The sequence below is a fragment of the Miscanthus floridulus genome, chromosome 9 (genome assembly GCF_019320115.1).
Source record: "Miscanthus floridulus cultivar M001 chromosome 9, ASM1932011v1, whole genome shotgun sequence".
Lineage (NCBI taxonomy): Eukaryota > Viridiplantae > Streptophyta > Magnoliopsida > Poales > Poaceae > Miscanthus > Miscanthus floridulus.
In genome coordinates, this window is record NC_089588.1 from 142,831,108 (window position 1) to 142,849,971 (window position 18,864).

General features: G+C 43.2%; 1 protein-coding gene across 1 annotated transcript; it reads right to left on the reverse strand.

Annotated features, from left to right (window-relative positions):
* Positions 1-14,838: 14,838 nt before the first annotated feature.
* On the reverse strand, positions 14,839-17,503 carry LOC136481156 (uncharacterized; the record flags this gene model as incomplete). Its single annotated transcript, XM_066478514.1, has 3 exons — positions 14,839-15,191; positions 15,703-15,709; positions 15,779-17,503. Coding segments are annotated over 3 exons (2,085 nt in total), but the record flags the coding sequence as incomplete, so codon positions are not given.
* Positions 17,504-18,864: the final 1,361 nt, after the last annotated feature.

An 18,864-nucleotide genomic window follows, 5' to 3' on the forward strand; every position in this document is an offset into this window, starting at 1 on the left:
CTTCACCAGAGGCATTGGAGCTCAGTGCCCGTAACACCGAGCTGGCGAAGAGGAACAAACACCACCATCATCTAGGCCCTGGTGGCTACTATGCCAAGGAAGAGTAGTTTAGGAAGATGGATGAAGAGGCCACAACTGCTGGGAATATTGATGTGATGAACTTGAAGGTATGCTCAAGGAACTGGATATATGCGAGGAGTACAGAACCATCCGACAGTAATCTTAAGTTTGATAAGCCGGAGACCCAAGAGACGGTATCAAGGATACTGAAATATGCTAAAGACGAAGAGACGGGCTCATTCAATCCTTCGAGAGAGAGGGACGAGCTTAGCCTTGGCTTGGGAAACAAGGAGCACACAGGCCGCAACAGGGGGCTAGGGAAAAGGATGACCTGGAAGCAAAGATTCGAAGAGGACATGCACATGTATAAGAAACATGGCCGAGACTGGGAGACTAGTCTTGAGCTCCAAGTGAAGGCTCTAGTTGCGAAGGCACTGGAGGAGCAAGGACTGTCTATGGAGCCACGGATATTAGTGACGTCGCTGGGAGAAGGTTCCACTGCAGCCAAGGTTGTGGCTGGCCCGACCTCCGTTATCACATAGCATGCCTTATCTGGATATAGATTTCCTTTTCTATCCCCTCGTTTCCTCTTAGTCTTGGTAGTCGTGGTTGTGTCTTGAGTTTTTGGAGCAGAGGCATCGTGATCCATCTCTGTGGTTGTTGCCTCTGCTCTCCTTTCCTCTACTCCGTCGTGTCCAGCGAGATATCGCGGACATCGACGTCGTCTTTTCTAAGTTTTAGGAGGGACCTGTATATAGGACAGGTCAAAGTGTTAGCAGAGGTAACAAAGCCAAAGCTTTAGCAAAATTTACAAGCTAAGGCTTCTTCCCTACCTCCTCGTTCGGGTCAAAATCCTTGTCCAAATCTTCCTCCGTTGGCCTCCTTCTTGCTTCAGGTGGGAAAGGATCCTCGGGACTTTCATATCCCTCTTTTGACTCATCATCCTCTTCTTCTTCGCCTTCAGCAGCCTCTCCTTCGGGGCCTTCGTCCTCGTCACACTGCTCCTGTGTAAGCATCACTTGTAGATCCTTTTCTACCTCGTTATCGAACTGTTCCTGAGTAAGCTAGTCCTCTAGTGCTTGCTCCTCAAGGGTTGGCTGCTCGTCAGGCTCAGGGCATCGGGCTGCACTGTGTGGTGTCCGCGACATTATTTCGCGCTTTGTTCTAATAGATGCAAGAAAGTGTGCTTTAGGGACGCGAGAAGGTATAAGAAATCAAAAAGGTCTATAAACCAAAGTAGTCCTATAAAACAACAATATATAAAAAAACAAGTAGTAGCAGTAGTAGAGGCCTCAGAAACATGTCAATCATCATCTGATCTTGAACTTGGAGCATCAAGGCATCATAACAGAGAAGAGAGGAGAAAGTAATGTAGAGGCGGCTGCTAATGATGCCAAGTTCCTCACAAGTTCTTGATCATCAGCTCATATTCCATATAATGTATGGACTTGGACAATTTCATCATCGGCAAAACAAAGGAGAGGAGAGGAGACGGGAGATTTGGCAAAAAAAGCAACAGCTGCTTAGCAAACATAGAGAGGAAAATGTGTAAAAAAAAGCAGCAGCTGCTTCCCAAATATAGAGGATAGGAAAAATAACCAAAAAACAGTTGACCGCTGCCACATGGTTGGAAGACCCCTATAGATCAAAATCTGGTAACTTAGTAGAGGAGTAGAGTAGAGGAGGAGTAGAGAAGTGTAGCAGCCAGTAGTTAAGAGTAGCAGCCAGTAGCGAGGGGAGAGAGTAGAGTAGTAGCCAGCTAGTAGGAGTAGGAGTAGCTAGCAGTAGCAAGTAGAGTAGTAGTAGTTCAGTAGAGTAGAGTAGTAGTAGTAGTAGTTCAGTATAGTAGTAGTAGTATATACAAACAGTTGTATCCAAAATAATCAGCTATAAGCACCAGTTCATTAAGAATTACAAGATAAAAATAGTGTCATCCTGGGAAAACATAGGTATTTGGGAAAAATGAAGTGGAGTAAGTTCATTAAGAATTACAAGATATGTTTCAGCACACAAGTTTCTGTTTTGAGTTAAGACCACAACATAGTACCTTCTGAAAGTAATATCAGCACAAGGTAGATACTATATGTTGGAGTACCTTTATTTTTGGTCTGCTAGATAAGTCACTGCCAGTAGAGATAGACATACAGGTCTGTGGCTATAGCTAGATGTAGTGATGTCATAATGTCTCTAAGTTCTATCTATATAAAAATGGCTGGATGTAATTATGTCATAATGTCTCCAAGTTGTATCTATATAAAAATGACAGTGCAAAAAGAAGTCATTAAATAAGTAGGACTCCTAATATGTTTGTACATGGTTGCAGACCTAGTATATTCAATTCATACAAACTTACACATACTGACATACCTGTATATGGAGACTTCACAAGCCAAACCATATCACTAGTGATAGAACTGCATGGTCTATAGCTAGATTAATGCCATAAATGTCTTTATAAAGGGCTAAAAATATATAGTCCAAAAAACTATATACTTCTTTTTGAACAGAAAAAGATATGCTTAAAACTAAACTAAAACATTTGTATTTCATCTACAATTTATTTTTGCTAATGCTAGAGATACATGTATGGTCTGCTATAGCTAGATCGGCATCAATGCAAAAAAAGAAATGAGTCATATTTTATCTATAATTCATTACTGATGCTATAGATAGACATACATGGTCTGCTATAGCCAGACTGATATCAAGGTATCTTCAAGTGCTACAAAAAAGAAAGTGTAAAGAAAGGAATTTTATATATTAGTAGGACTTCTTAGAAAAAGATTCACAAACCAATCTACTACATCATGTGCTATATTTTCCATCTGTGTCAACATGACTAAAGGGGAACTGATAACTGGTGGAGCAGCCATCCTCTAATTCCTCGATGTTAAAGGGGATTCCCCAATAACCAGTTTTAGGGATTTGAGGAAAGGAGAGTTGTTGGAGATGTTCAACATGACTAAAACAGCATACAGGCAATGTCTTAGATCATCCACATGTCCTAAAAGACCTCAACAATCAATTAACTTCATCTATGCCAATGCTCATATACATATTAAGAGTTTAATTCTACTGATGAGCTGCTATCTCACACCCAACAATCCATGTGTGGTTAGATACAGTTATTTATTCTAAAGGACACAGTCCACCCTCTTTGCCACCAGAAGTTTTTTCACTTATGATGAAATTCAGGCATGTCAACATAACAGAAAAATAGCTAGGAGCACAGATAATTTAGGTAAGGCTTCAGTTGCTGACCATGGTTGAGGTTTTGCAGAGGCATCCTGTAGAGATCCTCCCTATAGGTTTCACAACTATGATAAACCTTTTTTATAGAATTTTTATCATGTGAACCAAATCACAAAGAAACTAGCATGGACAACCAATTAATCCTCCACAAGTCATCAAGAAAATAAAAAAGTAGCCATTTATCTACTAGCGCCACTGCTAGCTGTTTGCCACTTTGGTAACAAGTTTGATCCGACTAATGTCAAGACACGTGCTACTAGTTGATACTAATAAGGTGTCAAATATGGCCAGGCGCAGCTAATAAGGAGTTTGGGTCAATGCCACCGAATGCATATATTGGTTAAATTTTAGCTTTCCAACATAAATGAAAATTACCCAACAAAACAAAGACTAAACCCATCAAACTTTGCTATAGGAGATGATTAAGGACATTGAAGGGGGCCATCAGTGTACAAAATATACAGAAAATGGATCTACAGCACGTCATCACCGATGCTAGGTTAAACCAGCGATGGATTCAAGCCACAATGACCGTACAAAATCGCTGTGCCGGTGGCATAGATTGCTGTTCCCAAAATACACTAGTAATAACATTGTTAATGCATAAATGCTAGAATGACCACCAGAAATGAGAAGCTAAGAATCACTGCCATTGGGAAATGGAACCTAGCTACCAGAGTTTGTAGAGCAACCAGAGTTCGTAGAGCAACCAGAGATCGTACTTCATAGAGCAAGCAGAGTTCGTAGAGCAAGCAGAGATCTGACACTTACCGGTCCAAATGGACGATGTGCACTGGTGTGCGGGGGCGGGACGTCGGGGGTCGGCGTGCGGGGGCGGGCGCCAGGGGCCGGGCGCAGGACGTCGGGGGTCGGCGCGCGGGGGCTGGTGTGGGCGGGCGCAGGACCGACGGCGGAAACCCTAGGCGCGCGGGGGCAGGCGCCGGGGTCCGGGTGTGAGACGTCGAGCGCCGGGGGCTGGTGTAGGTGGGCGCGGGACCAACGGCGGAAACCCTAGGCACGCGGGGCAGCCTGACGACGTTGGAGGAAGAAGACAACGCCCAAACGATGACTCCCGTGCACTTCTTCCTATTTATACTCGGTATTATTTGTAGAGGCGGTTCCTGATCCAGCCACCCACAAATGCATTTTTAGGGATGGTTCCTGAACCAACCGCCCCTACAAATATTTTCTGTTTTTTTAATTATAAATTCTATATTTTTTATATCATAAAAACACATAGTAATATAAAAAAATTGTGTATATGCACAAATATAATATTTTGTATTATTATATATATGAAGAAATATATATATAAACAATTATAGTCAAAACAATATAGAAAACAAGAAAACAATAATTAAAAATTTAAATTTTAAAACTTCGACTACAATTTTATTACATTAAATGAAATAAAATGAAAATGTTATAAACATAAAAGTTGTATAACTCATCAACATGTACAATTTTTATTTCGGTCATCTTGTCATGTGACTTTGTTCGAACGATTCAAATTTTGAAATTCAAACAATTTCAACTTGAAACAATATTTTGAAAGAGTAAATGATTTCAGATGAAAAACTCATAAATATCAAAGTTGTAGAACTCATCAATATGTACAACTTTATTTTGATCATATTTTTATTTGACCAAATTTGAACAGTTAAAATTTTGAATTTCACTAGATGGCAACTTCAAACAAGATTTTGAAACCTTAAATGATTTCAACAATAAAAGTCGTGAACATAAAAGTTGTTGAAATCCTCACTATCTACAACTTTTATTTTGGTCACTTCTTCATGTGACAAAGTATTAGTAAACATTGTTCATAAATTCACATATGACTCATAGTTTCATGAACTATACGAGAAACATGTTTACTATCACTTTGTCAGATGAAGAAATGATCAAAATAAAAGTTATAGATTTTGATGAGTTATACAACTTTGGTATTCATCACTTTTTTAGCTGAAATCATTTAATGGTTGAAAATCTCGTTCGAACTTATCATTTTTTTAAATTTGAAAATTTGAAGTGCTCAAACTTTGTCAAATGAAAAGAATGACCAAATCAACACACTAACTTGATAGGGCAAGATTTTAGAAAATTTTAGGAAAAAAATCATCACATTTGGAGTTAGTATGAGGGAGAAAGACTAGTTACATAAATATATAGTCTCACACGCATGCATAAATGAAGTCTTACAAACACGCACTTACACAAACACTACACGTTCAACAACTAGCTAGCCCGTTGTAACGACTTTCCCCTTGACACCTTTTCGTTCCCATGGCATTATGTCTTTGGGGAGGTTCTTTACCACAACACTGATCTTTTTAGGAAAGTCTGTGAATAGCGACATCTCATCGTAGTTATTGTAAGCTTCAACATCGTCCACGCCATCAACTCCAATAATGTGCTGTTTTCCGGAGGCAAAACCACGTGCTTTGTCTTCTTCTTCGGGGGGAGGTTACTTTGTGGGTCAGACATATAGAAAACTTGTGCGACACGTGAAGCGAGCACCCAAGGGTCATCTTGGTAGCCTAGATTCTCGAGGTCCAGGACTCTCAATCCGATCTCATTCAGTTGGCGTTGTTTGATCCAACGACATCGAAACAGGGCCACCGTTATATCCCTTCCATAGTCAAATTCCCATATCTCTTCAATGATGCCAAAGTATTGGATCTGTCACCCCAATCCATCGATAGCCTCTATTCGAACGCCACTGTTTTGGTTCACATATTTACTATCCTTTGCGTGGGTATAGTATGTATACCCATTGATGTAATAAGCATTCCAAGATGTCACTTGTCTCGATGGCCCCTCCGCTAACCTACTGATGGTAATAGAGTCTATGGTTTCTCTAGGCGGTATGTTTTGGTCCTTCAACCATGTAGTTAGTCGTTGCTTGTGTTGTTTCATGACCCAATCATCCGAACGACTATTTCTCTCTGCCATAATGATAGCCAAGTGTTCATCAATGTACGGTTGCATCAGTTGTGTACTCTGCAAGACACTGTAATGCGCCCGACTCACCTCTTTGTAATCATGGTCGATGAACACTTTGCTACCACTAGTGCCCTTCCCAGCCAGCCTACCCTTGTGTCGAGAATCGGGTTTACCAATCCCTTTCTGTACTTTTAGGTACTCTTGACAGCACTCGACGACTTCTTCAGTACTGTAACCCTCTATCATGGAGCCCTCTAGGTATGCTCGATTATGCACGTATCGACTTAGAACCGACATGAACCGCTCGTAGGACCACATTTCATGCAAGTAGCAAGGGCCCAACGCCTGTATCTGATGAACCATGTGAATCATGAGATGTGGCATTATATCAAAAAAAGCAGGAGGTAAACACATCTCTAGTTGGTTTTGTGTCTCCACTACAAATTCATGTAGGTCACTCAGCTCTTGCTTGCCAATCGTCTTCTGTGAGATCTTTGAAAAGAAGTAGCATATGCGGGTGATGGCCATTTTCAAGAACTCTGGCTTTATAGCCCTGATTGCAATAGGTAGAAACAATGTCAGCATCACATGGTAATCATGAGCCTTGTAGTGTGTCATTAACAAGTCCTTCATCGACACTAGCTTCTTCACATTTGCTGAAAACCTAGTCGGGACTTTGATCCCCCTCAGGAAAGTGCATATAGCTCTCTTCTTGTCTGGTGTTAGGTTGAAGCACGCCGCAGGCAGAGTGTATTTTCCATTAGCCTCAGGTACCGGGTGAAGCTGTGGCATCACGTTTAGCTGCACCATGTCTTTCCGTGCTTTCAAACCATCCTTTGACTTGCCTGTGTCCATCAAGGTAGCAATGAGACTCTCAAAGACATTCTTCTGCACGTGCATAGCATCATTGGCATGGGGGACCTCCAAGTCTGGCCAATAAGGCAGATACTAAAAGAAGATCGATTGTTTCTTGAAAGGTACTCCTTCGACAGGAGGTGTGCTTCTATCTCAGTTCGTCCCGTCCGGATTCTTCTTTCCATAGATGACGCATATGTTTTCCCCCATTCTGTACACGTGTTCTCCGTTATGACGTCTCTCCAGAGGGGGTTCAATCTCTGGGGCCTTGTCATAAAATCTAAAGAATAATTTGCTGCGGTACTTATGACTTGTCTTTAAGAAGCGTCGGTTCCTTAGGTAAACTATCTTCTTGGGTGCATCCAGGTACACCCATGTAGTACCATCCAAGCAAACCAAGCATCCCATCTTCCCTTTGATCTGTCCAGACAAAGCAAACAACGCGGGGTAATCATTGGTAGTAACAAATATTATTTCTCTACATATGAAGTCCTCCTTTTGGAACGCATCGTACATCTGATCCCCATGCCTCCATAGCCTCTCCATTTCTTGCATCAAAGGCTCGAGGAACACATCTATATCAATGCGTGGTTGTTTAGGTACAGAAATAAGAATAGTGAGGAGAAGGTACTTTCTCTTCTGACACAACCATGTTGGGATGTTGTACATGGTCAAGATCACTGGCCATGTGCTATGGTCACTCATCCTCTCATTGAAGGGATTCATTCCATCGGTGCTCAAGCCAAACCGTGCATTCCTTAGGTCATCGCTGAATTCTTTGTGCTTCTCATCAAACCTTTGCCACTGACTACAATCAGCCGGGTGTGCAATCTTATCATCATCCACCTTGCGCTCATCATCCCACCATGTCATGAGTGCGGCTTCTTTAGGGTTTATGAAGATACGTCTCAAGCGGTCGGTCACTGGCAGGTACCACGTTACCAAGGCAGGAATTCTTCTGTGCTTTGCATCATTGCCTAATGGAGTGTCCTCTGGGGCTGAGATTCTTGTACCACATTTTTTGTACCCTTCTTATTCCTCTTTTCCCTATGGAGGCTTCGTCCCCACCGTAAAGGTCATTGTTCTTGTACCAGCTGGCCCCACACCGGGGACATTTATCCAGTGACTTGAACGTTTCGCCACGAAAAAGTATACAGTGGTTGGGGAATGCATGGATTTTCAACCCCCATTGTCAATGGACTTATGACCTTCTTCGCTTGGTATGTGTTGGTGGGAACTGAGTTTAGTTGTGGCAACACCCATGACAGGAGATGCAATAGATCATTGAAACTACAGTCTGACTAGCCGTACTTAGCCTTTAGGATGAGCAGCTCAAGCACAAAACATAGCAATGTCCAATATGTCGGACAACCCTTTTCAACACCATACACAGTCTCCTTCGATGCTTTTATCATCCTTTCCAAATTTTCTAGACCTTTCGGGCTATTTAGTAAAATCTCTGGTCCAAGGGCTGGAATCATGTCCTCCAAATCATCTTCATCCCTGACACGTGCTCCACAATCATTATTGGCACCACCTTCGTCGTTACCATCCCAACCAACAGCATCACCACCTTGTTCATTGCCAAACTCGAAATCTATTCATGCATCAAGCTCTGCTGAATATTGGGACAAGGATTGTATGGTTTCGTCATCGTATTCCTCCTCATCCTCATCGTTAACAATAACCGTTTCACCATGATGAATCCACACTGTGTAGTCCTCAACAAATCCTCGCATAATCAAATGTGATCTGATGATAGTCACATCTGTCCATGCCATACGGTTCTTGCAATCTTTACATGGGCAAATAATTGTATCCTTGTTCTCTTTCAATGTCGGTGCATGCTTCTTTGCGGCTTCAATAAATTTATCCACCTCTTCACGGAAACCTGCCTTGAACCTTAACGAACCATACATCCAAGAGTTCCTGTACTCCATCTTTTACAACAACAACAAAACAAACATTAAAGGACTACTTATTCAGATATATATAAAAATGAAACAAATTAATAATTACTTGAGAATAATTGTATATACTTCAGATATATATGAATATAAATCTAATATAATTACATGAAGCATACAAACACACCATGGTAAAGGAAAATTAATTAATGGCCCATTTATCCATAAATAATTAAAATACATATTTATTGATTACAATAAACAATTTCAAAGACAACAATTAGCAACAATTATACTTTACCCAATATCTTTCATACAAACCCTAGTCCAATTTCATCAAACATAAATTTACAAAAACGAAATTAATAAAAAAAACCAAACCCTAGATCTAGATCCACATGCACATAAAACATCCATAAAACTAACTAATTGTTCACTAAAATCAAGAAACATGGACCAAAAAAGGGTATAATCTTGTTCCCCTCCCTAATTTACCCTAGTACATTTAAAACTTGGGTCTAATTTGCTTCATAAGTAGCTCAAGCACCATAGAAGAGAGAGAAAGATAAAACTCTAATTACTCACTAACCAACCATTAAAACTTCAAAAAAAAAATATGGAATAGCATTTTCTTACCTTCTACAACCTCTCCACCAAAGGATTTGAGACCAAAACCTTCCCCCCTTAGTAGAGCAATTTTTGGAGGTGTCCAAGGCCTCCCCACCTTTCTTTCACGGGTTGGAGTGAGTGACCGAGGAGGAAGAAGGTGCTGCATTTGTTTTATATGGGGGGCATTTGTAGGGGCGACTGGTGATTGAGCCGCCCCTACAAATCGAAGCTATAAATACGGGGCCATTTGTAGGGGCGTCTCAATCACCAGCCGCCCCTACAAATAGCATTTTCAGGGGCGGCTGGTGATTGAGCCGCCCCTACAAATCAGACCCCATTTGTAGGGGCGGCTCGTAACACCAGCCGCCCCTGCTGTTCCATTTGTAGGGGCGGCTGGTGTCTGGGCACCCGAGCACGCGACTGTAGGGGCGGCTCCATCACCAGCCGCCCCTAAAAAAAATCGAACCGTTGCTAAAAAATCGTTTTTTACGTAGTGGTAGGCACAGGAAACTTGGGCCTCTTGCAACCCCCTCGAATTCCTAAGAAAGTTGATAAAACAATTATCAACCAACAAACTGTATTATGTTTTGATTTCGAAAACATGCACTAGCTCATCATATTGCATTTAGTTTTATTTGGACTGTTTTAGTATCCTTCTTCTAATTGAACTTTAAACTACTAGGCCAATGCTGAACCGTAGCACGGCTGAGCGTACACCATCAGATAGGATAGTACTTATTCCGTGGGTGTTTTCATATCTACTTTCCTTTAATTGGGCCCTACACAACCAATAAATACCACGTATCAGTACAACAGTACATTGCATTTGAAGTACCTACTAATATATCACAGAATTTTAGATGCTGTGCAAGCAGTGTCTACATATAACCAAACTAATAAATTGTGCAGCCTAGCCAGCGATGTAGAAGTAGAACAACGAGTAGGGGCCCATAACTTGTTTGTCTATGTTTACGGACAGATCAAATGTGACTCGAGCGAGAGCGCACTAATCTTTCTACGGGCTATCCTAGGAGAATTAATGGGCAAATGCCACGAACTCATTAATTTGAGATCAAACACTACGGAAAACAGGGGGGCATCCATGTTGGGGTATTTGGTGTAAGAAATAGACCTGCTCCCGGTGACGTCCTAGATCTGGCCCTTGGTGGCTAGCAGAGGCTTGTCGATCGGGTCAGACCCGTCATATACTGTTTGAGCTCCTCTTCATCTATTTCGCCTAGCTAGAGTGGCTCTACCTCCGGGCATGGGTTCTGCCTTCCCCACAGAAAATTTATTATTAATCCTTTCATAATCAATATTTTAATAATTGTCTCAACAGCAAAGATTAAGCAAATATAGCCCATTTGCTCGTGCCAGCACCACTCTGTCGTGTCACATGCACTGGCGCATCAAGGGCAGCCACGCTGGCATTCATCGTTGACCAGAGCTGGCGTGGCGGATGGTGGGGCCCAGCCCTGTCGTGCCATCGACTCTGGCGCGACAGGGCCATCTAGGGTTTCACGGCCTGGCCCTTTTTCTTCTCTCTTTTTCCCTCTCCCTTCTCTTCCTGACGCGCGCCGCCTATGAGAGTTGGGCGCCGCCGCTGGCAGTCCACCTGCCCATGCCACCGTAGCTCTGCCGGCGAGTTGAGTGGCTTCCTTCGGCGACCCTCCTTCTCTGTCTCCCTTCCTTCTCCAAGCGTACGGTGGCAGGGAGAGGCGGGCGCCGCAGCCGCCTCCTCCCCGGCTGCCTGTGGTGCCACCGCCGGCCGTCGCTTCGCCCGTCAGCGGGTAGTGGAGCGCCCTACTTTGTGGACCCTCCTATACCGCCAGGTTGAACTCCCTCTCCTTGATTTGTTGATTTCTTGGTTCATTACTTCCATGTCCAGGGTTAGGAAATTTGGGATATTGTGAATGGTTTTAGCGTTCGTTGTTAGTATTTGATGCGTACATTAGGTTTAGGATATACTCTGCCTGTCGATTCGATGTAAAGCACGTGTTGCATGGAGCTAGGTAGTTGATGCATTAACGATTTAGATAGGTTCGTTTGTTGCCTTTGTTGACATCACTGTGAAGTTAGTGATATGGTACTGTAGGAGTGAATGCACACAATTTCTTTTCGAAATGTGTAGTTCTTGTTGGTGTTGATGTGTTCGTTCGTATTTTGTAGATGGATCAGTTAGTGCGATTGTTTTATGGTGGTAAAGTTGAAGGAAATGGGGAGTTCGAAAGCATGCACGAACAAACTCAGTTCTTGAGTACACCTCCTAGCTTTGATGGTTTGGTTAGCCAATGCCAGGAGAAATTTGGGTGGCCTCTAAGATTGAGAGGTCGATTTGATTGTGGGAAGTAATGGGCACACTAATTTTTAATGGCTTTGTCATGTGATGAAGAATGGAAGAATTACAATAAAGTTGTAAAGACTAGTAGTGTTAGGTGCTTGGAAGTTGTTGTGGAGAAGGGGTGTAGCCCATTTGTCGTAGCTGTGGATGATAATGTGGATGTGGAGCCCGTAGAGAACCTTACCCAAGATGAAGCGTTACAGCCGGTTGTCGTTAGAGAACTTGATAGGTCATTTGAGTTCGATACCTTGAATGATGAGTTCGATGTAGAAACGTTTGCCGAGGACAATGGCAACGGAGATGGAACATATGATATTGATGATATACAGAGGATGACAAAGTTGATGTTACCTCAGCGGACGAAGATGACTTTACTTTAGGGCCAAGAACTTTTCTTGTAGGCATCGTCGGGCAAGGACCAAAAGAAAGTGTCATGATGCTCTTCATCCTCGTCCTCATCATTGTCATCATCGTCGTCCTCCTCCATGGGTGCTAGGATATGTCTATCGTTTGGTGGTGGATCGTCAACTATAGAAACCAAATAATGTCTCATTTGCATCAATGGTAAAAACATGCACAAGTCGAAACAATTCAAAACGAATTACTCACATAAACGACACCTCAATGGCCTAATGGCTAGTGTCTTAGTGGCCTCGTCCTCTTGCCTCCTCCTAATAAAGGACTCCTCCCTTGCATCCTCCTCCTCCTCCATGTGGTCGTACCTCTCCTTGTGTTGTTACCCGAAGGTCATCATCTCCATTTCATTAAAGTACCAAGAAAGACTTTTACCAGTATGCCGAGGAAAGTCATCATAAATCCTATTACGGGTCTTCCATGATGGCGTCGACACCTTATACTTCCTCCTCACCTCTACCTGCAACTGTTGTAGATGCCAATGCTTCCTGTCTTTTTAAAGAGGTGAACGTATCTTCAGCCTCTCTACTAAGGCTCCACGGCCGGGGAAGTCCTCCCAATTGCATGTCCTCCTCGCCAAAGCAAACACAAACGAATGAAACAAAACAAACTCATGGCTGTTGTTGCTTTAATAACTTCAACGATCCAGTCAACTCACCTAGAGCTCAGTCGTCCCTCCATAAGCTTTGTCGGAGTAGTACCCGTAGCCTAGCTCAGACGGAACAACTCCTTCATGAGCCTTGATGTGACAGTTGCACTTACGCTCCGGCATCTTTGTGCAAGGCCATGGCTTAATGTCTGCTTCAAACTCTACAAATTCATTCTCAGAAGGCCAGTGCGATTTGGGTCCATAATTGTACTCCTCAAAGTCACAAGATGGGAACCCTCTCTGCAAAAACTAAATGTTCCAAGTGTAATGTTGTATGTGCAAAACGCATAGAAGCTTTGAAACAGATTGATTGCATGACCATGGCAATCCACACCAGTAGAAGGGAGAGTAAATGCTCCACGTTGGCTGGGATAAGTAAGAATCGTTGACACTCCACAGTGGCATCTAGGAGGATTTGCTAGACAGTACAAACTGGCACCAATCTTCTCTTCCTTTGTCATTTCCAGAGGGTTCGGTGGCGGCAGAAGACAACAAACAAACTCAGGATATGGCCAGCTCTTCCAGGGGTTGTAAGGAAACAACCTAATCAGTGGATCGAACATTTCATGGCCATCGATCCACCTATAGAAGTTGCATCCCTTTAGATAGGCATCAAGTGTTGGGGGACGATGCTTAAGTTGACACACGTTGAAACCACGCCCAGCTGACTTCGAATGCCTTAACAGCTTCACAAAGGCCAGTAACCCACAGTCATACAATGGTGTTGGCAGTGCTGGTAGGAAAGGACCGAAGGCACCATGATCCTTTGGATAGTGCAAGTGCTGCTTTTATATTGAACCACCATTGAACCTGCCAAATTCATCAAGGACAACTGCTACAAAGGAATTCCACAATTTGTATTTACCTATCATCGTGCAAACACATCAATTGAAACCCTAGAAACAAATTTAATCCCTCTAAATCATAACCATACATACACACTAAAACCATGCATGCAGTGAATACAAACTAACTTCAAATAACAACCTAAAAACTAACATTACTTTCAACAGTCCAACACAGACATTTGTCCAAAACACAAGAAGTCAAACTCTAGAACAGTGCAACAAAAACCTGTCCAAACAGTACAACAGTCTACCAAGTAACAATGTAGTCAGAATATATTACACGTCATTAGCCAAACAAACTTTCAGTTAACCAAACAAAAGCCAGTATTGCACACACAATAGTCTAAACCATAGCAGTCTACAACCATCAACTCAACACATAAACATAATACAGTGAGGGAGTCATACCTCCTGCACGAGATCCTTGCAAAGCACAAGCAAAATTCAAACTTGATCAGAGAAACAAGGACAAGGGGAGGAAGAGAAGGGAGAGAAGGGAAAAGAACATGGCGTTCACGAGCTCCCAGCAAAGAGGGAGAGAGAAGAGAGAAGGAAGAAAGGAGCTAGGGAGTGCTGCCTGACGCGACACGCTGTCCCACTAGAGTCGATGGCGCGACAGGGCGGGCCCCACTGTCCTCCACGCCAGCTCTGGTCGACGATGAACACCAGCGTGGCTCTCCTTGTCGCCACCCGCACTGGCATGACCAAAGGCGCTATATCTTCTTAATCTTTTCTGGTGAGGTTATTAGTTAAATATCGATTAAAAAGATTAAAAACAAAAAAAATCCGGGGGAGGGGGGGGGGGGGGGGGGCGGGGGATCCCCCACCTGATTGATTAATTGATAGTGGCTCTCAATTAGCCATGTAAGTTTACAGAAAACACCTTTTTCTTTCGGTGTTGAGTGAGATTACATTGCATCACTTATTTCTGAACACCAGGTTGTAGCAATGATCCTATCATCTATTGGCAGCCTTGCGCCCCACATAGATAGGCCTCTGGTTTGCACGCAGTGGCCTGTGGAATGGCATCTGGAGTTTAAATGCGTTCGGTGCCTTGGCAGAAACAAGTCCTGGACGGTGCATATCATGTTTCATCATAAGCCACAGTACAGTAATGAACTCGCCGCCATTATCAGTGAGATTCCTGGCGTGGGAATCTCGGCTGCAGTGTTCCGCAGCATACACCAACATTTCTCCCCACACCTCTAACATTGTTTTCAAGGTTTCAGACGACTCCCTCTTCTCAAAAATTGCTTCCCAGATATGTCGTGCCTTGGAGCGAATGTTGCCAGCACGATAATTGCTCTCCTCTGTGTCGTCCAAGGTTATTACATGCTGTGAGAGAGAGAGAGAGAGAGAGAGAGAGAGAGAGAGAGAGAGAGAGAGAGAGAGAGAGGAGTTGATGAGGTAAAATAATTACTTAGTAGGGCCTGTATGATTTGAAACCACGCAATACCTATAAAGGGAAGGTATGACAAACATGCATGGCCTAAACTAAAAGAAACTAACCACATATTATATTTATATTTGAAATGTTGAATTCGATTCAAGTAGGTGCTATGCTAGGCTAGCTGGGACTGTTGTTAGTACTGGAGTGATGGTATATATGACGAAAACTGAAACTCATTTAAGATATGGTCTCTACTAATTTTCATTCAGGCATGCATGTACGTACTTCACTAATGAAATAAGTAGTCCTATATATATATATATATATATATATATATATATATATATATATATATATATATATATATATATATATATATATATGTTGCAGGTCAATTAATTGTATATATACAGGAGAGAGATCGTCTATACCATCAAACTGAAAATGACAAAAACCAGTGCAATGAGACAGGAATAAATAAAAGGAAACAAATTTGAGGCTACTTACCTCGTTCTCGTGCAGTGGATTGAAAAAATTCGAAACTAGCTCCTTCCTCTGTTTGATCCTGCACGCATTTGGACCATCCTGGTGGAACAATTCATTAAGCGTTTGAAATTGTTCCTTAAGCACATTGAAAGGATTCCAGCTTCTATGTGATGCCGCACTTGACTTGTACTCATCATCACCATGATGAAGGCTTCTCCATATTTTGTCCCAAACATGGCATAGATCGGCATGTGCTTTTTGGGGCCTAGGGTCAGGCAGCATTTCAGGTTTTGCTACCAAGAGGAACATCAAGTAGTTGGACAGCACCTCAATAGCCTGAATAAGCTTGCTCCGCTCTTCTTCTTCTTCTTCTTCTTGTTTGTCCTTGGCTAAATGGATACATTTCTCGGTTACAGTGCTCCAAGTGAGGATGCTCTCGTTGAAGTCCTTCCCGAAGTATAGTGGATCAGGATCAAGGGACTTGATTAATCTCTTTTTCTTCAGAATTGATGTGCCTCTTGGGTCACAGTTGAATGGTAATGGCACTACTTCATGCACCAACTCCTTGAAGTCGACGGTGGGCGTGAAAGTGCTCGTAAAGTGCAGCTTGTTCCACCAATCCTCCAGCCTCATCTTCTCCGCCAGCCTGCTTCCTAGCTTCTTTCTGTCACGGGTGCACAGGTGGAACAAGTTATACTGCCCAATAGAGCCCTGCCACAGTCGGCCGCTTGCTGGCTGCACAAGCCGGCCAAGAAAAGTGAGGGCATGGAGAAGCCACTCCCACCTCTGGCTGTGGTGCATGAGAGAACATGTCCAGGAGGACACAAGAGCCTTGCACAGTGATACGGCCTCCAGGAGCAACGCCCCCACCAACAGAACATAACTGACAATCACATCCCCTCTGTTGTACCGATTATTGTTGTTTCCTCTACTGCTGGTTCTAGTAAGGTGGAGGTGGAACAAGAGGAATGCGGTGACCGTGCCAAGCACCGAAACAATACGGATCCAGAAGCCATACCTTGTGTGCATCACCGCTGCCTTGGTGTACAGGGCGTCATACATCAGGGACAGCTCCATCTCAACCAGCTTGTATTGGCTCACCATGGGACCATAACAATTTTTGTCGCCATCACGGAACCTGACAGGGAAGTCAGTGAATGCAGCCTTGCAGATATGGAGAGAGCGGTGAGCTACAAGTAAGATGTCCTCGTCGCTCATATCATGTGTCAGTAATTGACAAGGGTCTTCACTCTCCTGATAGCTAAGGCTCCTACGGATGCTGCTGATGCTGCTGCATTTGAGTGCCCATGTCCTCTCACTATACTTAGCAAGGCCAACAACAAACATGGATATGGAGGCCAGGAGGAGGAGCAAGGTGCCGCCGCTGGCCATGGACTTGTACGTCACATAAGCAGCTCCTAGGACCTGCACAGTGAGGATCTGCAGGTGGCGCTTCCAAAGCCGGTTGCCTTCAAGCGCGTAGGCTGTGATGTTGTCTGGGCCACCAAGATGCAGCAGGAGGAACGGCGCCCAGAAGGATACCAGCTGGTGTTCGCTTGAACCCCCGCTGCTGGCTACAGATAGGTGGCCCAGAGCGTATATGGCTGTGGAGTCGGCCAGCAGGTACCCCAACCAGAGGCTCAGCCTTAGAAAGGCAGAGGAGCTACGCCGACGGATGGATCCGAAGGCAAGGAGGAATACTTGCATGCTGAAGCTCAAAAGAACCATGATTTCAAAGACAACAATTAGCAACAATTATACTTTACCCAATATCTTTCATACAAACCCTAGTCCAATTTCATCAAACATAAATTTACAAAAACGAAATTAATAAAAAAAACCAAACCCTAGATCTAGATCCACATGCACATAAAACATCCATAAAACTAACTAATTGTTCACTAAAATCAAGAAACATGGACCAAAAAAGGGTATAATCTTGTTCCCCTCCCTAATTTACCCTAGTACATTTAAAACTTGGGTCTAATTTGCTTCATAAGTAGCTCAAGCACCATAGAAGAGAGAGAAAGATAAAACTCTAATTACTCACTAACCAACTATTAAAACTTCAAAAAAAAATATGGAATAGCATTTTCTTACCTTCTACAACCTCTCCACCAAAGGATTTGAGACCAAAACCTTCCCCCCTTAGTAGAGCAATTTTTGGAGGTGTCCAAGGCCTCCCCACCTTTCTTTCACGGGTTGGAGTGAGTGACCGAGGAGGAAGAAGGTGCTGCATTTGTTTTATATGGGGGGCATTTGTAGGGGCGACTGGTGATTGAGCCGCCCCTACAAATCGAAGCTATAAATACGGGGCCATTTGTAGGGGCGTCTCAATCACCAGCCGCCCCTACAAATAGCATTTTCAGGGGCGGCTGGTGATTGAGCCGCCCCTACAAATCAGACCCCATTTGTAGGGGCGGCTCGTAACACCAGCCGCCCCTGCTGTTCCATTTGTAGGGGCGGCTGGTGTCTGGGCACCCGAGCACGCGACTGTAGGGGCGGCTCCATCACCAGCCGCCCCTAAAAAAAATCGAACCGTTGCTAAAAAATCGTTTTTTACGTAGTGGTAGGCACAGGAAACTTGGGCCTCTTGCAACCCCCTCGAATTCCTAAGAAAGTTGATAAAACAATTATCAACCAACAAACTGTATTATGTTTTGATTTCGAAAACATGCACTAGCTCATCATATTGCATTTAGTTTTATTTGGACTGTTTTAGTATCCTTCTTCTAATTGAACTTTAAACTACTAGGCCAATGCTGAACCGTAGCACGGCTGAGCGTACACCATCAGATAGGATAGTACTTATTCCGTGGGTGTTTTCATATCTACTTTCCTTTAATTGGGCCCTACACAACCAATAAATACCACGTATCAGTACAACAGTACATTGCATTTGAAGTACCTACTAATATATCACAGAATTTTAGATGCTGTGCAAGCAGTGTCTACATATAACCAAACTAATAAATTGTGCAGCCTAGCCAGCGATGTAGAAGTAGAACAACGAGTAGGGGCCCATAACTTGTTTGTCTATGTTTACGGACAGATCAAATGTGACTCGAGCGAGAGCGCACTAATCTTTCTACGGGCTATCCTAGGAG